The sequence below is a fragment of the Alexandromys fortis genome, unplaced genomic scaffold (genome assembly GCF_014885135.2).
Source record: "Alexandromys fortis isolate MF-2015 unplaced genomic scaffold, M_Fortis_MF-2015_v1.1 scaffold_53, whole genome shotgun sequence".
Taxonomy (NCBI): Eukaryota; Metazoa; Chordata; class Mammalia; order Rodentia; family Cricetidae; genus Alexandromys; species Alexandromys fortis.
Genome location: NW_026067939.1, coordinates 4,782,419 through 4,805,599, shown reverse-complemented (window position 1 = coordinate 4,805,599; position 23,181 = coordinate 4,782,419). Strand labels below are relative to the sequence as shown.

Genomic DNA, 23,181 nt, shown 5'->3' with positions numbered 1-23,181 from the left:
AGCTATTGTGTTTGGGAATAACCATGGTTTTCCAGGCATCTCTCTGTTCGTACGGAATCACACAACCTCTCTTGTATATTTATACAGGCACCTCTGAAGACACCACGGTCTGAAGTGCAGTAAGTGTCAGAGTGACGACCTAACACGCTCCTCAGGAACAGAAGGGTTGGCACCAGGACCTCAACTAGGGACAAACTCCACAGCCGGTCAGGTTCCTATGCCATTTACATGACGTCTCAGTAGTTGCAAACAGCACTCTTAAAATTGCCTATAGATCCCAATACCCAATTCACTATAAGTCTATGCACTAGTTTCTGTTACTAACACTGCTGATTCCCTATTTCAATCAACTAGCAAAAACACCAGCATCAGCAGGCCAGGGGCTTGTGTGGCTGATGAGGAAGTAGTCAAGAGCTAAGACTAGTTAGTTTAGGTTAACTTTAAGCTCTACCAAACTAATATGCCAGCTTAGGTTAGGAAACTAATGGAGCCGAACCTCAGTTCTCTCATTGTGAAGATAAGCTCTCTCTCGTACTCAACATCACACACAAAGGATCAGTAAACGCCACAGCCAAGGCGAGCATGCTGGGAAATGAGTGGCGCAGCTTGATGCTAACTCACAGGCAACATAATGGGAAGAACTGTATTCAGTGTGCCTATACGCATGCATGCATATATGAATACACACACACACACACACACACACACACACACACGGTACATTTTCAGGTAATATTCCCTTCAAGTGCTGGGCCTATCTCTACACAGTAAGGGGAAGAGAAAGAAAGACTCCAACTCAAAGCCTGGCGTGGAATGGCAAGAGATCCCAGAGAAGACAGGGCCAGGTCTAATGCGCTAACCACACAATGCTGGCTGTGTTCAGAGGATGGAAGGCCAGTGTTGGGAGAATTAGCATGGTCTTCTCTCCACAAACCAGTTATGGAGATGACAGCAATGCCCACATCCTAAGGCCAACGCAGGCCACGCACATCTAGTTCCATACTTTAGTTTTAAGTTACACCACTGATTGCTCTCTGAGGCAAGCTCAAAATTTGGTTTAAATTGAAATACATGAGAATCTAAGCGCCACCTTCTAACCCTGACACTACCTCACAGATTACTACGTATGATAGACACACAGCCTAAGCAAAGGCCACCCTGACACCGAGCTCATTCAGCAAGGATCACTCTGCCCCAGAGCCCTCGAGTGGCATTCGGTGACATCATGCATCAGTTCTTTTACTTGTGGGGAGAACTCCCTGCTCCTGATTTTATTACTCAATTAAGTTTGTCTGTATTTTGAGACAGGACTTCTCTGGTAGCCCTGGCTGGCCTTGAACTCAGAGCCTCTGCCTCCCGAGTGCTGGGGTTAATGGCGGCAAATGTTAACACTCAAAACTCTCTCTTTTTGAGGACTTTAAATATCGATCTTTATTTTTTATTCCAAATTTAATGCCTTTTCTTTTTAATACTACATTCTATTTTTGGCAACTACTTGAATTTATTTATGGACATAATTTCATATTTATTTTATCTCTAATCATGAAGAAATAAGAACCACACGGAGAAACCCGAATCAGTTGTCTTCAGGCTAGCACCTTGCTTGTCTGCACAGGTTCCTGTTTCAACTATAATCCTGATTTTCCCTCTGTGCACGCACCAGGTAATTCCTCCTTTCATTTACCTTCTTGTGGGCATGTGTGTATTAAAGGCATTTACATCGGCACTTCCTTAATTTAAATAGAGGAAGGGTTAAAAAGGATGAAGTTACATGTTAATTGATGTGCAGGTAATTTATCTTAGCTTTATCTAACCCATCTTTCCGTGAAAGTTACAAACTTCTAATCAAGAATCAGCATAAAACAATGGGTGCTTTTAAATTCAATTTGTATTTCTAAGAAGTGTTAAAGTCACTCAACGTTAGCTTAGGAAGTGTGGGAGCGGTGCACATCTCAAGGTCAAAAGGTGGGCACATCGCTTCTCCTTTTCAGACTGACCAGTTCCCACAGCACAGACTGGGGGCCAGTTTACTATGCAGCCAATATAAAGAAAATGGAGGACCGCTCTTCCTTTTACAACTGAAAACTAGAGTAGAATTACTAACTTTAACTAAGGAATTAGCAGCTAGAAAACAGCGGTCCTCCCAGATACTCCCTAACATTAATCACAGTGCAAACCGAGACCAAAAGGAGTTCAAAGAGATGAAACTCGTCCGGAATCAACAGAATTCGGATTTACAGACTGACTGCTTAGGAAATAATGATTAAGAAATATTAATTCTCTACTGCTTATTGTAATTCTCTTTGGTGGAGATATTCTTGAAATGTTTTATGGATCATGATTTTATTACGTAAAGACACGTACATTTCTAAGGAAGTGACAAACAGCAGATATGGCTGAGGAGACAAAGACAATTAAATTTCCTGGCTTCAGGATAACTATGGAATTCTCTGCTGGATAATTCTGATGTCACATAGTTTTGCTGTCATTTGTTTCCCACTCCCCAGATTAAAGCAAAGAATCAGGGGGCTGGCAAGATGGCTCAGAGGTTAAGAGAACTGTCTGCACTTCCAGAGGGCCTGAGTTCAATTCCCAGCCATAGGTGGTGACTCACAACCACCTATGATGGGATCTGATACCCTCTTCTGCCATGCAAGCAAGCACACAAGTAGAGCACTCAAGAAAAAAAAAAAAAAAAAAAAAAAGCCAAGAGTCAGATATGCCTGCCTGTAACTGCTCAGAGTTCTAGTTCACAGTTTTAGTAAGGGTGATAATTTTAGCAGTGTAGCATGAGGTCTATACTATGCATAAAGATTACTGAATTCTTTCAAAACACTTCTCCATTCTCACAATAATGCCTCACAGCTTAAATGTGATATATGAAAAAATTACTTAGAAATTTATGAACTCCTTGACATTTAAATAAATGAGTAAAAATAACACAAGGAGGTAATTTATCTTTAAAATACTTCTTAAGAATTCTGAGCATTTGTCTTCTCTATTAAAACCTGAACTTCAGATTATATATTAACTTAAACACATTAAAAATAAACACCCAGAAAATTTAGAACAGGGTAGGCTTTGATTTTGCAAGCATCCCTCCCTCCCCTGCCATCCTCCATCCCCAGTTCTGCATGGAGGAGAATACAAACTGATGCTCTGGAAGCTATGACGGTCTCCCAAGGAAGGCAGAGATGGGGGGCATTGGGACATAGTGTACCTTGTTTAAGAGCACCTTCTCCAGCTCGGATGAAAGAGATTTCGTTAGAATCAACCATGTGGTGTGCACCGTCTTGCAGAACAAACCGTAGCCCAGAAAGCTTGTGACCGGAAAGAGGACCCTTTTCGCAGGCATCCAAAAACCCCTAACAACGAATGAATACAACTGCAATGAGATTTCACTTGCAGAGCACGCCCCAAATTCCAAAACATGTCAGAAATGTGATGTTATTAAGATATAATGCTGTTTACACCTTTCAAAAATGTTCTGAGTAAGCTGGACATGAGATGAACAATCCCATGTGTGAGGAGGCTGGAAAAGGCAGCCAAGGGCACCACCATCCCTGCCCATAACCTCAGCTTCAGGAGTTATTAATGCTCACACCTTCCAGAGGCAGCAGGGCCTTAGGTCACCAACTCTTTCCAAACACACGTGTAAGCACAGGCTGTGGCTTGAGCCCCTGTTACAGACCCATCACTACTCGGCTGGAATGGCAGATCACACCAGGAAAATCACCGTATAAGGTTGCATGATGTTGTTAAGAAATAGACTTAAAGGGAATTTCAGGTTTCCAAATGCAACTCCCTTTTAAAAGAGAGCTTCATTAAGGCACAATTTACATACAACAAACGGCGTATGTTTAAAGAGTAGAGCTGACAAGTTTGCAACTCCTTTTCAGGCACCTAAATACTTCAGAACTCCTCCAGGTCCGTCACACAGCTACACACGCAGCGGGTTACTTCTGACATTTCGAAACTGTAAACTATGTATGCTGAAAAATATGTAAATTCTTCTTCTCCTTATTCTGTGAATTTTGGAGACATCTGGTATTTAGAAGTGTGTGAATGGCAAAGGGTAATCTTAGAATAAGAGTGGAATGCATTACCAACAACAACAAAGAAATTACCACTGAAATCAAAAGCATAACCTGCTGTCTACAAAATAAACAATTGCTTAGAGCGTACAAGTCCCGGAGAAAGGGAAGCAAGCGCTGGCACTTTATGGGCCCGCAGCTCTTTGCAGTTCCACACGTAAAACCATTTCTGACCTCGGTATTTTTGAAAGGTGCAGGTAATCGTTTAACTAGCTCTGCTTGGATGGAGTGGCACCCCTTAACCAAAGCACTCAGGAAGCAGAGACAAGTAGATCTCTTTGATTCCGAGCCTGTCTGGGCTAAGTATAGACCGCCTGTCTCAAAACAAAGTAGCTCTTCCTTTACCAAGAACACATTCGGCAGCAGCAAAAAACGCAGTAGGGAAGAAGCCAGGTGCCAGAGTCTTAACAGACAAGCATTCCTACAGCAGCACACACAGAACTCTCAGAAGCCCCTAAGACTACTACACACTGTAATGACTGAGTATAATCAAGGCAGTAGCAGTAATTCGTGAAGAGCGATTATACACCACTGTCACGTCCACAGCCCCTGAACTGGAGGATGGAAGACGGAGAGCCCAACGGTCCATTAGGAAGGATGGTTAACTGGAAGGAACCACGACAGAGCAACCCGACAGGACAGAAGTGTGATCTAACACCAAATAACCCGCCTTCAAACATAGACAGACACTACAGAGGTTTGCTGCACAGCACCTTCTCAACGGCAGGCACAAACTGCTTGGGCACGTTGGACCCGAAGGTCTCGTCGGAAAACTCCAGCTTGGTGTACTCCTCTGGGGCCAGGGGCTCCAGCGCACCGATCACCTTCCCAAACTGGCCAGCCCCACCGGACTGCTTCTTATGTGTGAAATCAAACCTGCAAGTGAGGCAGGGGGACAAAACAGAGTGTTAGTGATCAGTAAAATGAAATAAACGCCCACTAATTTACACAAAATCCACATTTCATATTTTTTAAAACCTTTTTCTTTGACTATGACGGCCATCTAAGAAATTTATTATAGAAGTTATTTAGAAGAAATTCTTCATTTCTCTTCTTACTCAGGGGTGAACGAGAGGCATATCACCTAAGCAACCAATCATTCTAATAGGCTCAGTCCACGGCTTCTAATAATCTACATCTGGACTGCTGCCCTTCCATGTCACACAACGCAGTAAACAAGTATGGTTACTTGAAGATTAGAACTCTGATGACCACACTTCATTTATTTAGGCAGTTTCTACTGGATCTTACCATTTGGCATTATATACAGAGGTGATTTAAAGGGAGTATCAGATGTACTAATTAAGACCTAAAAATGATTAATGACAAAATGATAATGACAAGCATAAAAACAGCTTTCAAATGAACTTAGCGTTTACATCAAGCCAATGGATGGGATGATATTTTACATGCATCTCAAGCATGGAGACACAGCGCACAGGCAGCTGTTTCTCAGTTCACCGGAGGCTATTTCTTAGGAAAAACATCTCATGCGTAGATACTGTTTGCCAGATGCTTCTCCCTTTAGCTGCTTCTTCCTTCAACCTGAGACTTTCGGGGGATAATCACTTTCAAAAGTGGGTACGCCATCTACAGGTGGACCGACAGACATTAGTGGACAAGCCTGTAAGTGGCTGGGAAGAAGCATATGTGAATAATGGCAGGAGATGCGTGTCTGGAGGGGCAGACTTCCTGAAGAGCCTAAGTGTGCGTGTGTCTGACTAACTGCCTTCTAATAATCTTCTAGTGGCCAAGAGCTTCAGGATGGGCTGTGAAGCCCCAGAGAGTGAAAACTTAATTTCCCTGAGAGGAAAAAACATCTCTAAGAAGCAAGAGAAGGGAAGCAGAGGGTGAAACCCTCACAAAGTCACCAGAGAAATCCAGTGGAAGGGTTTTCAGGTGCGGAAATGGAGGTACTGCCAGGACTCAAAGTTCTCTGAGGACTGGGCATTTTGTTCTCAGCTAACAACAGCTCCCTAAGGCAGCAGAGGCCAAAAAGGGGGCTCAGCAGGGAAGATAGCTTGCTGTCAAGTCTGATGACCTGAGTTCAAACCCTGGGACCGCACAGAGGAAGCAGAGACCCAGGTTCCACAAGGTGTACTCTCTCTCCACAGTCTGACCACAGCGCACACGTACCCCTAACCCATACCAAACAAAATAAAGTATACAGATTTTTAATGAGGAAATAGTCTGTATCTGTGCTATAGAGATTAACTACGGTTAAATCTAATCACAGCTATTTAAACCAACTTGAAAATTCATCAACTAAACATTCATTAACTCAAGTGTGCAAGCCCGAGACAGCGACCAGGAGACCACACAGGACAGATACAGGGCACTCCAGACTGCTGAGTCCTTCAGGCACCAATGTCTGAAGAAGCAGCTCACATCCACGTAATTCTATACTTTTAGGGACAATGTAACTTATGAACGAGAGGAAGCCAAGTGACAGAATGTTAAGGACCAGGTTTGTGTCAAATTCTTGGTGTGCACTAAACCCAGAAAGCATTACGGTTTCCGGCCATCCTTTTAGAGGCACAGGACCTGAGGATCGGAGAGGCTAAGTAACTAGACAAACGTGACTGCACCCTACCACCAAAACCAGGACTGGCAACATCTTTCTAGAATGCTAATAAGAAAATATAAACTGACTAGACCCTGACTATGGGTCACCAGCCAGACTGATGAAAACATATTTTACAGGAATCGGTTAAAAACACACGGGCCGGCTGCCATGCTGAACGCCAAAGAACCTCTAGCCTAGAGTCACACTGCTGGCAGCTGTGAGAGGCAGCCTTATCAAAATACCATGTCATATCAAACATAATGATAATGAGAACCGTGGGGGGTCTTGTTTATCTCTAATTCATATATTCAATTTTACTTCATTTTTTATTTTTTGAGACAGGGTCTCAATATGCTGCCCCGGGTAGTCTGGAACTCTTAAGGGATTCCCTGCCTCTACCTTCCAAGTGCTTGAATTAAAAGCATGAGCCACTATGCCTGTCCATTTTGAATTTACATTCATACAAGTCACAGTATTTTTTGCCTTGTTTAATGCTTACATTGTGATATAAAATCAACAATGTAAATTACTTGGCCCTGGAGACTCATGATAACTGTTGTTCTCTTGAAGACAGTCTGCACATTATTCAAGTCTGAGTAGAATGGACTGGACATTTATTACTGGTGGAATTACAGTAGGTAACTAAGACATCAGAGGCCCAACCGGGGCTGGAGAGATGGGTCAGCACTTGCTCCTCTTGCAGAGGATCTGGGTTGGGATCTCAGCAACACCATGGTAGCCCACAACCATCCCTAATTCCAGTTCCAGGGGATCTGAAAGCTTTTCCTGACCTCTTTAGGCACCAGGCGGGCACCAGGCACACGCCAGGTACACATACACAATGTGCAGGCAAAATACTAAGAAACCTTTCGAAAAAAGGCACGGATATGGGAGTGATATTCTCGCAGTTCAACTTATTCAACATCTAAACGAAAGCAAATTTCCCCTTTAAGGTAATAATCCTAATTTTAAGAAAACCTAGGTCGATATGAATATTTAAGTACCTTCATGACACAATCTATGCTAATTAGTAGCAATACAATCTGACTCCCCAAAAGCTGACTTGAGAAGCCCACGCTGTAGCCCTGACTACTCTGACTAAAAGTCTACAGTAATTACAGGAGATGCAGCTAGAAGCTTATGAAACTTGATACTGCAGGCCCTGCAGAGTGCCTTCTGACTCACTACACAGCCACTCTTTCCTGGACACTAGCCAAGGAGCGTTTACCTCAGCACACACACACACACACACACACACACACACACACACACACACCCTAAAGGGCTAGTTCATAGATCAATGACTTATTCAAAGGAAAAGAAAAAGAAATATATCTTCAATTTCAAGAGAAAAAACATCTTGTTATCCTCTAGTTACTTCATATTGGAAGTAACAGGATGAGGTGAGAAATGCTATATTGCTTATTATTTCTTAAAAACCCACCTAGTCCAAAAAAGTCTTCACTCACAGGAAAACTTCAGTAGCACACAGCACAGCACCCTTCTTCTTAGAGCGTCACTACAACATACATAGCAGTCTGCCCCCAAAATCCTTCAATAATCTACCTTTTAAAAAAGAGATGGGGCTGGAGAAATGGTTTAGTAGTCAAGCACACGGCAGAGTTTGGTTCCCAGCATTCACAACTGCACAGAACTCCATCTCCGGGGGATCTGATGTGTCTGTGATGTGCACAGACATCTACATACATATAGGAAAAAACCATAAAAATAAATGTTTAAGAGAGAGAGCCAGGAGAGGTGGTTCACGCCCACTAAGGCTCGTATTTGTAAGATCAGTGCAGTAGCGGAGGTCTGCGGGTACACTGTAAATTTCTCTTCTGATCGCAATTAGTCCCCCAACTTTACAGCATGTTTTTTTCTGCCTCTCCACTCTGGACCATACTCCAAAGGGAGGGAGCTGAGGTGAGCTGAGGTCTGAGATCGGGAAAGTAGGGGCGGATCACACCTGGAGCACTTTGCACCTTGCCCTGTGAGGCCCATTAGAGGGAAAGTATATGCCAATCTGTACGTGAAACAGCCAGAGGCAGCTGAAGAACTGTAGAGGACCCACTGAGGCAAGGCTGGAAGACCCTCCCTTGCCTCCTGAGTGCCCCTGTACCTGCCCACCTGCCCAGCCAGGAGCCAGCGGAGCCTGAGGGAATGCCCGGGCTTTCCTCCAGGAGGCCCCCGCCTACCCCGGGGCGGGGCCCAGGCTCCTAGCGGCAGAGCCACAGCCCAAACAGTTTCCTGCGCGAAGGAGGAAGAGGGAAGGAAGGCGCTGAGGATCACACACACCCAGCCCAGCTGCCGGCTTCTCCACCACCTCGGAGACCACGCGAGCCGCCGCACTCTGCATCCACTGCGAACCCCTTAAACCAGGGTAGCCCGCACTCGCTGGTCAAAAAGATGGAGATCCCAGCCACCCACTATGCCGCCTCCAGGGCCGCCTCGGTGGCGGAGAACTGCATCAACTACCAGCAGGGGACCCCGCACAAGGTGTTCCAGGTGCAGACCGTCCAGCAGGCCAGCAAGGAGGTGAGTCCCGAGCCCCAGCTAGGATCCACTCGCTCCCCCCGCTCTACGGCCGCAGCTCCGCCTCCCAAACTCGCATTCCTCCAGGGTCCCACGGACAAAGCCCCAAACCGTTTGCTTCCACCATTCTGCAGAGAACCCCCGTGGCCAACCCCTGCAGACACAGATTTTGTACGCACAAAATCTCCCTTTCCCGCGGTGAGACGAGGTCTAGAGAAGAGGTTTTCTCAACAGTCTGGAAGCTGTCACTGTTTCTCAATCGGCTGGCTGTCTTGGCCAACAGAAGCTCATGGCCTCCAGACAACTCCCTAAACTTTCAAGGCAACTCTTCGGCCCTTACCCAAAAGGAAACCGTGAGAAACAAGCCCCTTGTAAGAGGACAAAAGCAGTGTGGGCTGTTGCCAGGCTCTGGCCACCCACATCCTGCCTTAGATGATGCGCAGCCCTGGCTGAAGCTGGGCTAAGGTTTAAGGACTCAGCTACCCCCTCCCGTGTCTCCCCCTCGCCCACCCCCCTTCAATCGGACACAATCTTAACTGTTCACAGGTTGGTTTTTTTTTTTTTTTTTTTGGCTGACAAGGAAAAAGGTTTTTATTTTTGAAGCTGTACTAGATAATTAGGTGTAAATTTCAAGTTTATCTTTTTTATTTAAAAGTGAAATATCTAATAGGATATGTTGAAGTAGCATTTGGCAGATCAAGTCAAACAGCATGCATACACACTGGCTCTATCACCTGACAGTGATCTGCCTCTAATCAACTGTGTCACTGGACGGATGCTCTGGTACCCTGGGCTTTACGATAAGCCTTTCCAAAGGTGTATCCCCTATCGCCTTTGTATCTGTGCACTTGCTGTCTATGCTTCCATCCATCTTCTACACTAATCCAAAACAAATCTGCTGGAGACTGCCAAACTGGATGCTAAACACTTGGCGACAGAGGCCTTTCTCAGGAAGTAAGGCTTGGGGGAGCGGGGAGGAGGTACAGCAATACACACATTCATGAAAACTGTCAGCATGAACCCATCGTGTTATACTTATAAAGACGCAAAGCCTAAGTGTATTTCCTCACACCAGCCACCTCCAGGCACGTAATAATGAGAAGGCCCCAAGTGAAAAGGTCTGACTTATTGTCATGTCTTTTCTCCACTGTATTTTTCTCAATTTCAGGATATTCCAGGAAGAGGGCGCAAGTATCACCTTAAATTTTCTGTGGAAGAAATTATCCAAAAAGTAAGTTAAATGCCCTGTCTGGTAAATACATTCTGATCGGAATATTCTAGATCATTCCGGCTGCAGGGTTTGATCTTGAGCTTTTACTATTGCTGCTGTGAAATTTCTGCGTATAAACGGCAGCATCTCTGCGGGCAAAGCCGTGTGAGACAGCGTGCGCTGCCTCGGTTCTTCTATTGAATTATTTAGAAAGTCAGTCATTTCAGTTCAGATAAATTACCCTTAAGAAGATCACACATTCCGAGCAGTCTGAACTTAGGCCTGGTATGATTGAATGTAGTAATTTACTCTCCAGTCATGATTGCTTTTCTTACGCCTGCCTTTTAACTGGGTATTCAAATTAAGTACGCTTAGGAATTTGGGAGCAATAGAATGGCCAACTGTGTGTGAGTCCACTAATCTTTCAGTAACAGGATAGGAAAGTATGAAAAATTTTTATGCCTGTCAAATTATTAGTGGAATAAATTTAAAAGAGGGAACTGCAGCTTGCAGCACAGCCATCTTGAAACGGGAAAGTTCGCCCTTTCCAGGAGAACAACTCCAGGAACTCAGGAAATTCCCTGAAAGGCACTGAGCTGCTACTCAACCCCTGCCTTCTGGAGTGGGGAGAGGCCGCTGTGTCTGCAGGGAAGGACAGGAGGCACACTCAGAAGGGACCAGTCCTGTGTTGTGAGGTCAGACTAAAGTGGTACCCACTAACAGCGGATACAGGCAGTCTCAGGGCTGGAACTCCCCCCATCCTGAGACCGCACAATCGTGAGTAAATGTTTCTAACAGCAGGTAACAGTGAACTGCACAGCAGAAGTCCTTTACCCGCAGACGGGACAAGGTGCTGCCCCAGAGGTCAGCTTCACTTTTGACGGAGAAATCGGCAAGAACCCGGATGAAGAAGATAACACATTTTATCAAAGGCTTATGTCTATGAAGGAACCACTACAAGCACAAAACATTCCAGGTACACGCATAAAGCACGGAAACACGCTTGAGATGTACGATTACCCATGCTCAAAATTGCTTGATGCTAACTATGTCTAGCTATGTTAAAACTGACTTTTACAAAAGTACTGATTTCTAATCTAATCCAGCAATAAAAAGAGGATCTGGAGTTTTACACACGCATGGCTTAATTTAGAATTTAGTTTTTACTCACATTATAGAACACTAGGAAGCATGACTAAGAATTTTGATTTTTAATCTAAAAAGGTTAATATCACATTCAGCATGTAAATGTTTCCTCCACCAGACAGCTCTGGAAATGTGTCTCCACAAATGAAGCCAGTTCGCCACTTAGCCTGGGTCGCCTGTGGTTACATAATGTGGCAGAATTCGACCGAAGACACATGGTATAAGATGGCACAGATCCAAACGGTCAAGCAAGTGGTACGTTCTCTCGTTCTCTCCCTCCCCCCCCCTCTCTCTCTCCACAATATACTATTACCATGCAGATGGCATTTTCGCAAGTTACTGTTCTCAATCTTTCATGCCAAGGCAATCAGACTTAGTTACTTATGATGTGTTATTTAGACTCTTTTCCAGAGCAAAAGGGCTGTAGCTTTATTAGCATATGCTAGACAAAGACTCAGGTATATACTAAACACTTGTAATGAACCACCTTGTCTTTAATTTGCTTTACAAAGGTCCTGGGGGCCACTTTTTATAGCACTCACAAATATAAGGGGGCACTTCGAAACTGTGAAGTTGTGAGTTAAAATTGGGCCTTTTGGGGGGAGGGGTTAAGCTCAATACAGAACACTTCCTTTTTAGCAACCTAAATAGTGGATTTGAATTGCTACTGTCAAGCACTACTGAACTAACTGCATTTTTCCCTGCTGAATGGTGGTTCCCTGGCTACCGTGGTCTTTGAAAGCTTGGGGTGGTTCTGGCTGTTCTTTGGCTCGTGCATGATCCCTTTCTGTAATCCCTCAGTCAGAATGATGACCTCACATCGTATTATGAGCCTTATGCTTCCTAGAGCCTAATGCCATGGGTCTGTAGAAATGCATCTTCCTAGACCAGAAATACGTATGAATAAATTCTTTAGTTTTCCTTTTGGAGATTAACTGGGGGATGTTCAACTAGTAGCTGATGGGAAACAAGAAGTGTACTAAGAACACAGAGACAGTTTCCATGAACAGAGAAAGGGGCTTCCTGCTGCCTCTTTCGGTGTGCAGGCAACAGACTGTGGAAGAGCCCGAGCGCTGCGTCCCGGGGACCCTGGTAACCACTCCTGAGACACCATAACTGCTGGCAGGGCAGCAGCTCAGAGTGAGAGGCCAGAACTACCAATGCTGCAGCCTTTGAGGAACAGTGAGATGCTTTCCACAGACGTCTCACAGACACCAACCTTGGTTACAACATTCCTACTGACCATCAACCCAGGCCAGGTACAGGCCGTAAAACCACAGTCATGATTTCTCAAGACACACCCAGAAACATACAAGCCTTTTTTTTTAATGTGCATTTTTTTTTAAAAAAGCAACCTGTGAGCCTTCACTATATTATGATTTTAAAAGTGAGAGTGGCGATTCTAGGTCTATGTTTATAAGCACTGTTAGCTGGGAGCCCCACAAGAGCCTTGTGCTGCCCGATGGAGTCTCAGCACGGCAAGGACAAGTTTAAGAAGCCTCAGTCTCACGGGCACAGTACATTTCTGATGCAGGAGTTCTGTGGAGCTCGCTGCACACATGCCTTTTCTTCCCGAAGTAACAGGGTACAGAACGAAGCGCGACTGTCAAAGCAGATAACTCAGGCGTCACCTCTACCGGTGTCGGTTTTCTAAAGAACGCCGTGTGAGTGGCTCCTTTCCGCGGGCATCCCACTGCGTGGCTGACACTAAGGCTCCCTAGACAAGAAGCTACGGACAGGGGTGCTCTAAGTAGCTGCCACGGCTTAGCAAGTGAAGAAACAGAAACACAAGTAATAAATACAAAATAATGATTTTTAAAATGTGATCTGAAAGTATTTGTTTATTCAAGATAAGAAAATATTTCTGTCAGGCTAAGTTGAAGGCAGTTATGAACTTCAAATTCATTTTTATAAATCAACATTAACTCAAAAATATTAAGATGTCATTTTGCCATAATATTATTTAAATGTTTTTTTTTTGGTCATAGCCAAGAAATGATGACTTCATTGAATTAGATTATACCATTCTACTCCACGACATTGCATCACAGGTAATATACGACTTATCTTTATTTGATGCCACTTTGAAAATCAGTAACTCTTTTGTCACCACATGGTCACCTCGGGCCTTTGGACTCTACATAAAAGTTAATGAAAATGCAAGCAGGCACCAGGCTGCTGCTATTCCTGATGAAGGCACTGTAAATACTGCCAACAAGTAGAAACCCAGTTATGTTTTCTAGTTTCCTAACAGCACTAACTGTCTTTACTTGCAGGAGATCATTCCCTGGCAAATGCAAGTTTTGTGGCATCCACAGTACGGTACAAAAGTCAAGCACAACAGCCGCCTCCCGAAGGACCTGGGAGCGGAGTAAACAGAGCCCCTAACGCCCAGACGAAATGGAAGCGTTCCTAATGATGGGGATGACTGTCCTCACTGGCACCCGGCCTAATACCAAATGAATCCCACGGAGTCTGTTTGTCTTAGCTACAGCACCGAGCTGCACAGATTCCATAAGCAAGAGTATTACTACATAAAATGTCTTTCCAACAGTAACAATACTGTGTATATCCCCAAATAAAAAGCCCGCTTCAGTCTCGTGGATCTGACTGCACTGTATACTCACGGCACAGGGGCGGTGATGGTCTCTCTAAAGGCCACTTTGGGCTTTCCTATGATGCAGGGGCAGCCGTACTCTCTCTCCATCCTCTAAAATGAAGGCGGGGGGGGGGGGGGGGGGACACTGTTATATTTTATAGAGTAAAAGGAAGAAAAAATACCTTAGCATCGTTCAGTGAAATACAGAAAATAACAACAGTAACTTTTAAGTCATTTTAGTAACTGGCAAGAATCAGATGTGATAGTCTAATAACACAAACTACCTTTACATATCTTACAAAAGTAAATTCCAGTTTTGACTCATTAATTTATACTCAGTACCATTTGCTCTATCTGCACAATCTACTGTTGTTTCATATTAGCACATTCACTGGAAAAACAAATCTTTTATTAGGGTTTGCTATCCTAACTGCAAAGACACAATCAGGTCACAATCTCCCCCAGTGTTAGCTTTTGTTTACATTTTGACCATATTTACACTTGATCTAGGAAGAGGGTTTTGTTTTGTTTAAATCTGTATGGAACTGGCCTCCATGTTTTGTTTTGTTTTCTGGATTTTTCAGACAGGGTCTCTCTGTGTAACAGCCCTGGCTGTCCTGGAACTCACTCTGTAGCCCAGGCTGTCCTGGAACTCACAGAGATCCGCCTGCCTCAGCCTCCCAAGTGCTAGGATTAACGGCGTGTGCCACCACCCCCTCCATGCTTTAATCTAATTAGTTGACTATTTGTGAGACAGGGCCTCTGTCACTCTGGCTGGAACTCACTCTGTAGCTCAGGCTGGCACTAACTCAGAAAGAGCCTAGCTTCTCACTCTGGAGTTCTGGGATTAAGGCTACCATTGCCCTGGCCTTCATGTTTATGTATGTGTTTGTATCTGAATGCATGCGCCACATGTGTGGGGTGCCAGGATAGGGGACTGGATCCACTGGAGCTGGAGCTAAAGGAGGTTGAGAGGCACTCAGCGTGGGTACTGGCGACTGGGTTCAAGTCCTCTGGAAGCACAGCAAGCGGCTGTAACCACTGAGCCACCTCTCCGGTCCTCATGAAGAGAAGTCTTGGGAGGTAGGCACACAAACAGGCTGTCTCCCACAAGGCTTACTTTATCTGACCGATAATCGACCGGGAATGGATGGGGGTCTTATTACAAATCCCAGAGCCTAGATTCTAGGAATCCATGATGTTTAACAAAGACTTGGATAAAAAATGACTAATTTTTAACACAAGAAGGAAACACTAGAGTATGCCATGCGTGGATACAAACCACAGCAAAGCCTGGAGAAGCGCTATCAACTTAGTACTTTGAGCAGCAGTTGGCTTTTTATCTTGATGACCTTGTGTTCCTATTAATCTTCCTGCCTCACCTTGCAGAGGTGTGATTATGGGATGAAGGCCACTCTGCCAGGCCAAAGCATACTTAGTCTGTGAACCATACCTGAGCATAGATTTCCAGGTGTAGTTCCCCCATTCCAGATACAATCGTCTCCTTGCTCTCAGCGTCAAAATGGACTTTAAATGTGGGGTCCTCCCGTGTAAACCTGCCAATGCCTTTTGAGAACTTTTCCAGATCATTCTTTAAAAGAGAAAGAAAAGTCATTATAGTTAAACATGAAAAACAACTGTATTTTTTGAGATGTTACTGAATAAATCCATATACAATGGCAACTAAGAAATAAAGAGGGTCTATATCTAGTCCCACCCCGATCTTTTTGGAAAAAACCATGGCCACCACCAAGACCAGGGCCCAGCCGGCTGAACAGGATTTTCTCTTCATAAAAAACAGAAAACAAGGGTCTAAGATTTTGCTCTCACTTCCCATCACACTGCTAAACTATCCGTCTGGAAGGAAGCGCCGGACACTTCTGGATTCGCTATGTAATATAGTTGGTGTTTACCAAGAGTCTCCCGTAGAATCAAGAGCATCAACTACTCTGTGAAGAAGACGGACAGCAAAGGAAATAGCACATCGAGATGTTTCTGTTTCAAAACAACCTCCTCGGTCATCTGATATACCTTTGTACTTTGATGTACTTCCACACGGTGAGCAGGCTACGATGCCCACTTCCCTCAGCTCCAGAGAGGGAGCATCCTGTGAGCTGTCAGAGCAGGCTCAACACAACCCAAGGGTCTTTCCAGGTGGAATAAAGCAGACAGGAGGAGAAACCAGCTCAGTGCTGCTTCCCACAAGACGCCATGTCAACAAGGAGCATGACGAGAGAAAGCTCCCATTCAGAGCAATCTGTTAAAGCTTAAACACCTACCTTGTTAGAAGGCTTCATTGCTACTGAGATGACAGGTTCAGGAACGTGAATTGATTCCTAAAAAAAAAAAAAAAAGAAAGAAAAATTTTAAGAAAACATAAAATAACTAAAAGACAGTTTTATGATTCAGCAATTGGCATACTCCATTAACATCAAACCAAAAGGCAATCACTAGCCAACACCTCAGGCTGGACATTATGGGTCTTAGTCTGTTTTGTATTAAATAAAGTAAGAATATAACATTAATAAACAAAGATGTATACTTACATGAACCCCTAACTCCCCAAATAACTCATCGACTTTATTGACCTAACTACTGAACATGATCACGACAATGAAGCTGAGTAAATGGAGGCACAGCATATATTCTTACTGCCTGCTCTACGTTCCTGCTGCAGTCCTCTGGTGAGTTATGTTTTATTCATAACGAGGGAACAGAAGGGGCCCCAGTCTTCATACACACGTCTTACCTGATCAACGACAGGTCTAAGAAGCAAAACTACTCTCACGTCACAAGTCAAGTTACTGAAGGCTAGAAAAACACAGGAAGTAACTTGGCCAAGGAGCAGGCAGGGAGAACTGGGCAGAAGTGAGGTTAACCACGCCCCTTCCCTCCGGTGTCCAAGTGCACAATCCCCACACAGCCGCTCCATAGTGCAATGGCAGGCATTGACTTTGCACTTGTACAAGTGTTTTGTCTGGGTGTACATATGAGCACCAAGTCTGTGCAGGAGCCCGGGATGGACAGAAGAGGGTACCATATGGGTGCTGGGAACCCAGCCTGGTTCCTCTGCCAGAGCAGATGGATGCTTAGCCACTAAGTCATCTCCCCAGCTCATGACAAGCACTTACACGAGGCCTAATCTAAAAGATAAAATGTCCTTATTGAGATCTTAAAATTGCAGATTTATGGGTTTTGAATGGCCTTATAATAATCTGTTAAACCCAGAGAATAATTTGTTCTTGTTATTATTTGTTTTGTTTTTCTTTAAGACAGGGTTTGTATGTAACAGCCCTGGCTGTCCTGCAGCTCACTCTGTAGAGCAGGCTGGCCTCGAACTCAGAGATCCACCTGCCTCTGCCTCCCGAGTGCTGGGATTAAAGGTGCGCCACCACTGCCTGGCACTAAGACACCGTCCACACACAGACATGTTGCTATCCCCGAGTCTATTCTAAATATTACAGTCTGGCCTTATAGTTGTCTGGGCTACTGGAAGAGGTCACTCCTCAGTCCCTGATTTAGTCTGTAGTGCTCCACTGGGAACATCCTGATAATAACAAGAATTAAAGTGGCACCCAGAGTGGGTAGCAGACCAGAGTAGAAGAGCTGGAGTTACATGCTCCAAGTTTCATCTAGTAGAAATTTTCCTCCACATTAAAAATTTGCAAGATTGTGGAACGTTTTTACTAAGAAAAACCAGGTAAGTAGGCCTGCACATAGCACTTACCTAGCTGATAGTCAGAGATAACCAACAAAGGCCATGAGGAACAGTTAATGCAAACCTTTGTAGCAGCTTTGCTGCATATAAAATACACTCCATATAAAATAGACGCCTAAAATTCAAATGCTGAAGAGCTTTGCAGCTACACACATCTCACCATAGAAAGGCCACTGTTGTCTTTGTTCGTGAATGTGTCTCCACTTGCACAGTCGATGCCAAACAGTGCACAGATGTCTCCAGCGTACACTTCTTCAACATCCTAAATAAATACATAACGCAGTTTATACCTGCACATAAAATAAACCAAGGAACAGCACGAAGCAACTGCATGCAAATATACTACACATAAGAAATGCAGAAATTCTTCCTGAATTCTACCAAGAATGAGCAAATCCAGCACCAACAATCAATCATGCCAAGACGCTATCTAGGGGAACAGACAAGATTTTACACTCAGTGGAAAACCCCAGAGCTAGGGCTTCTTTAAGTGGTCTGTTTTAAAGCAGGGGTGCGCTCTGCTGCCTCAGGGCAGTGAGACCCTGCAGGACGTACACGCAAGGGAGACTGCAAAGGAAGTTTGGTAAACAAAGGTAGAAGAATGGAAGCCACTGGACTAAAAATATCTTTAATGTCTCACAGATGCAAGCATCACGAAAACACAGGAAAGCGAGGACAAAGCACCGCTGCCCTGAAGCTTCCGAGCTATTGTCCTTCCTCCTTCCCTGCTCACGGTTCATTCATAACAGCTGTGGGCTCAGTGGCTTTCTCTGATGACACACATCTGCCTGAAGAAATGTCGGTGACATTACTGACCCTGTAGCCTGCCCCTCGCTGCCTATTGTGCCAAGCTGCCAAGTTTTCATCTTCCCAGAGACAAGAGGTCTGTCTTCTAAAAACTTCCCATTTTACTTAAACCAGTAGGCTGAGAATCACAGAGCCAGACTAGAGAGAGGCGTGGCTTCAGCACCCAGCGTAACTGCAACTGCCGTGGCCTATCTATGAGGACAACAAAAGGCAAGTATCCATCTGTGAGAGCTGCCCGAGTGAAGGAAGCGCCGGACACTTCTGTATCTGCTATGTAATATACTCAGTGTTTACCAAGAGTCTTCTGTAGAATCAAGAGCATCAACTACTCTGTGAAGAAGACCCAGACTTGAGAAGTTACAGATCTTTGGGTGGATTCTGGAGGCAAGGAGGCCCTGCAAGAGTTTGCAGTATGGATCCAGGCTGGCCTTGTGATCTGCTTTTGGTTCCTGAACTCACATACCTTCACTGCCAGCATCTTCGCTGCTCTTGAGTCAAGTACTAAATCCCACGTAGGACAGGAGTATAGGTCTGAATACTAAACAGTACCCTCACCCATGCTACCTGATTTCAGAAAGCAACGTCATCAAATCATGTGAAAAAACTGTGAATTTACTATTCGTTAATCCCTAGGAACTACCTTTCTAAACTTTCTCATGCGTTTCCTCTCTCCCGACAGGGTCCCCTTATGTGTTTCGGGCTGGTCTAGTGATTCTGCCGTCGCTTCCGAACACACAGCCCGCGTCTTTGCGGCTCCCGAGGGCGGAGCCTGCGCTGAATCCCAGAGTCTCTTTTCCTGAACCAGGGCCTCTGAGGAAGGAGACTAGCTTCTAGAGGAATAAACCAAGTCCTTACCACCTGGAACCATTTCACCTACAGCAGGGCGCTATTAGTCACAACGCAGCCGAGTACCGAGGAACCAAGGAAAGCATCGCCCGCGGGCCGGAAGCAGCGCCCCGGTGTACACTTGCCTCCATCATGTCGGCGTGCATGCGCACCAGCCTCTGCACGCGCACCTTCTTTCCCGTCCTCGTGTTGTAGATGGTGTTGCCCTTCTTTAGTTCACCTTGGTAATTGCGGACGTACGTCAGCTGTCCGAAGCGGCCGGCCTGGACGTCGAGAGTGCATTTTTACAAGGACAAAAGAAATGTCAGAAAGAGAAAAGAATCAAAACAAATTCCAGCTATATTAACAATGAAGAGACAAAACTGGAAAATAAAAGTATATGTCAAAAAATATATATACAAAAAAAGAGTATCCAAGTTAAAAAAGAAAACCCGTTTCACTATAAATTTTAAGTAGCCAATTGCTTTTAAAAATTCAAATTTGTTAGCAAAAGTTTATATCAATAAGTAAAACACCTTGACGTTAATGATAAAAGGATAAAAAATATTTATTACATTTACAAAATAAGAAATACAGAGTCAAAGAAATGGCTCCGTGGTACCTGTTGCTTCTCCGAGTTCAGTTCCCAGCACCCACATCATGCAGCTCACGGCGCCTGTAACTCCAGCTCCCTCTTCTGGCCTCCGTGGGCACCTCCACTCATACGCATACACCCTCACACACAAACACTAATCAAAAATAAATCTCACACAAAATAGAACTGTACTATAAATGTAGAGAAGCTATTTCCTCCACATCCCTGCCGGAAAGATGAGCCTGAGAGAGACCCAGGAAACTAACACATCTTGCACGACTCAGAGCTCAGAGAGTACTATGGTTCACGAGCGCCCCCCAGTGGTTCGGAGCAGACACAGTTTCTGGGGAAAGAATTGGTGCCTTGGTGCTGCAGCCTGCCAGCTGGGCAGCGATTCCAGACAAAACACTTACACACGTAAACTAAGAATAAACAAATCGCTAAAATAAATAAGCATGTTAATTTTTAAAGTCTAAATGATATTGCACTGTACAGACACGCTGCAGGTTACCTACAAACTACAGTCTGAACATCTCCAGCTGTCTCTACATCTCTCTGTAAACCGCAACACCTGCACATCTTCAGCTGCCTATAAATCTCTCTTTTAAAAACAGAGCTAGGCTGAGCCCCTTCATAAGTGATAAATTTTTTTCATCAGGATAAATTTTTTTCTAAAAGTGGACCCACTTTTGCCTATAATGTATAAGGTATTCTATATAATTTTAAACCAATTTGGCATATTTACTTAGCACGCTATTCTGTTTTGTTTTTGTTTTTTTTTTGAGACAGGGCAACCCTGGCTGTCCTGGAACTCTTTACGTTTTACGTAGACCAGGCTGACCTTGAATTTAGACATCTGCCTCTTTCTGCCTCTCAAATGCTGGGATTAAACCTGTTTGTCACCAGCCCTGGCTACTTAGTATAATCTTACACTACCATTTAAAACGTTTAAACTGGGCTAGCCATGATGGCACACACCTGTAACCCCACATCTCAAGAGGCTGTAGCAAGAGGACTGTGAATTTGGGGCCAGCCTGGGCTACATACAAGACCCAACACAAAACAATAAATTAAATCTTCCAACAATCTATAGAAACATGAACTATAACTATTCTAAATGGAAATACCAAGGTAAGAATATGTAGAATATGGTTTCTGTAAAACTTTACATTTTAAAACTGCAAAGAGTTAACCGCATCTAACGACAAGGAACTACCGACTTACCTACCGTTCAAGGTTCTCACCACCCTTATCTCCTCTACTTTCCTAAGCATTTCACAAGGGCATACAGAGTCATTTTATAACTGAGTTAAAAGCCTAGCAAAGTAAAGCTATAGACTGTGGTAGATATGTCAGATAGCAACTTACCTCCAGTTTAAAAGCCAGGCCCACGAACGGGTGGGAATTGTCTCTTTGGGAGCTCATTAAGATTTTGGTCTTCTCTTTTGAGTCACTTTAAATGAAAGAAATATAAAGCTATAAAACATAATACTTGGTATGCCTTTCTGTGTGTTGTGTACCTGTGGTAGTATGTACACATGTGTGTGTGCATGTATCAGCATGCATGCATGGAGGCCAGGGGTGACTTCAGTTGTCCTGTTCCATCAATCTCAGCCATCAAGCTTTCTAAGACCACATCTCTCACTGAACCTGCGACGGGGCTGGTGGCCAGCTTGCCACAGTGATCCTCCTGTCTCCACACAGTCCCCTTCCACCAGCACGCCATCCAACACGGCTTCTTACATGGCCTTCACTTAAGCAGCAAGCATCTCACCCACTGAGCCAACTGCCAAGCCCCTGAATATTTCATCTATATCAGTTTGCTCTTATCAAAGAGAAAAAGCACGTTTGCTGACAGCTTCTGAATACACACCACCTTTCACTGAAAGTCAGAGTAAGTCCTGCAGGCTTTGTACTACACAGACAGGATCAGAGCGGACTCAAATGCTGGACCTCTTAGAGAACACACAGAGTAATATCCGGAAGAGCCTTAAGAAGGTTTCCTTCCTTGTTGTTGCTTTACATTGTATTTTATGCATATGTATGTAGAGCTCGGAGGACAACTTCTCTGAGATGGTGCTCTCCTTCCACCATGTGAGTCTCTCCTTCTACCAGGTGAGTCGCAGGATTAAACCGAGGTCACGAAGCTTGGTGGAAGACACCTTTACCTGATGCACTATCTCCCTGGCCTGAGTTTCATTTTTATTAAGTTAAAAAAAATTCTATAACTGAAAATAAATTACAGCAAATGAATAAAAATTAATATTATAAACCTTGAGGGATAATAGAACAAATTATACTTTAAAAAATTTATTTATTATATATACAGTGTTCTGCCTGTATGTTTGCCTGCTCACCAGAAGAGGGCACCAGATCTCATTATAAATGGTTGTGAGCCACCACATGGTTGCTGGGAACTTTAGGACCTCTGGAAGAGCAGCCATGGCTCTTAACCTCTGAGCCATCTCTCCAGCCCACAAATCATACTTCTAAGTCATAAATGATACGGGAACTTACATAGTAAATATTTTCCTGTATATCAAAATTGATATCCAACTAAAAATGGTAATTTTTATGAAGAAAGAAAATCATAAAAATAAATGAAAGACCAATCCTTCAACCTCTTCATCGTGCATAAGTGTTAAAGCATCTTTTCATAAAGCACACTGTGTGTAGCCGTACTCACTCCTGGTTGAGTATGGCGTAGTTCTGGACCTCAGACGGGTTGGGAAGGTATTCTAGGACAGCGTCCAGGAGAGGCTGGACTCCTTTGTTCTTCAGAGCACTTCCCAGGAACACTGGAGTGAAGGATCTGCTCAAGGTGGCTCTTCGGATTGCCAGCTACAGAACACAGAGAGTAGAGAACGATTCCTGTTACAACAACAGCCTAGGCGTCAGGTCAGTTATGAACACACGAAATGAAATGATACTCCGGAGTGCTGGTTCCAGGGAAGGACAAGAGAACATCTTAGTAACTCAGTCAGGATGCTGAAAAATGGAGAAAACTGCTTCTCTTAGGGCCAAGTAGTGATTTACGGAATAATTACCTTTCGGTAGTCTTAAAATGTTCCTTTTTACTTGGTACTAAA

General features: G+C 44.2%; 2 protein-coding genes across 3 annotated transcripts in view; one reads left to right on the top strand and one right to left on the bottom strand.

Annotated features, from left to right (window-relative positions):
* Window positions 1–23,181, bottom strand: part of Gfm1 (G elongation factor mitochondrial 1) — a 38,511-nt gene that overhangs the window by 2,543 nt on the left and 12,787 nt on the right. Inside the window, exons 7-15 of the mRNA XM_050147478.1 lie at window positions 22,779–22,933; window positions 21,461–21,545; window positions 19,644–19,781; window positions 18,026–18,127; window positions 16,427–16,483; window positions 15,601–15,738; window positions 14,176–14,258; window positions 4,808–4,970; window positions 3,221–3,365 (exon numbers count right to left, since the gene is read on the bottom strand). Coding sequence (XP_050003435.1) covers window positions 3,221–3,365; window positions 4,808–4,970; window positions 14,176–14,258; window positions 15,601–15,738; window positions 16,427–16,483; window positions 18,026–18,127; window positions 19,644–19,781; window positions 21,461–21,545; window positions 22,779–22,933 — 1,066 coding nt within the window. The remainder of the gene's footprint in view (window positions 1–3,220; window positions 3,366–4,807; window positions 4,971–14,175; window positions 14,259–15,600; window positions 15,739–16,426; window positions 16,484–18,025; window positions 18,128–19,643; window positions 19,782–21,460; window positions 21,546–22,778; window positions 22,934–23,181) is intronic.
* On the top strand, window positions 8,077–14,151 carry Lxn (latexin). 2 transcript variants are annotated; one of them, XM_050147500.1, is made up of 6 exons: window positions 8,077–9,195; window positions 10,361–10,423; window positions 11,204–11,378; window positions 11,667–11,803; window positions 13,537–13,599; window positions 13,825–14,151. In XM_050147500.1, exons 1-6 carry the CDS (start codon window positions 9,067–9,069, stop codon window positions 13,921–13,923), a joined length of 666 nt encoding a protein of 221 aa, XP_050003457.1. In that variant the 5' UTR covers window positions 8,077–9,066; the 3' UTR covers window positions 13,924–14,151. The 2 variants fall into 2 exon arrangements, with proteins under 2 accessions (XP_050003457.1, XP_050003456.1); XM_050147499.1 differs by having other exon boundaries at window positions 8,147–9,195; window positions 11,201–11,378.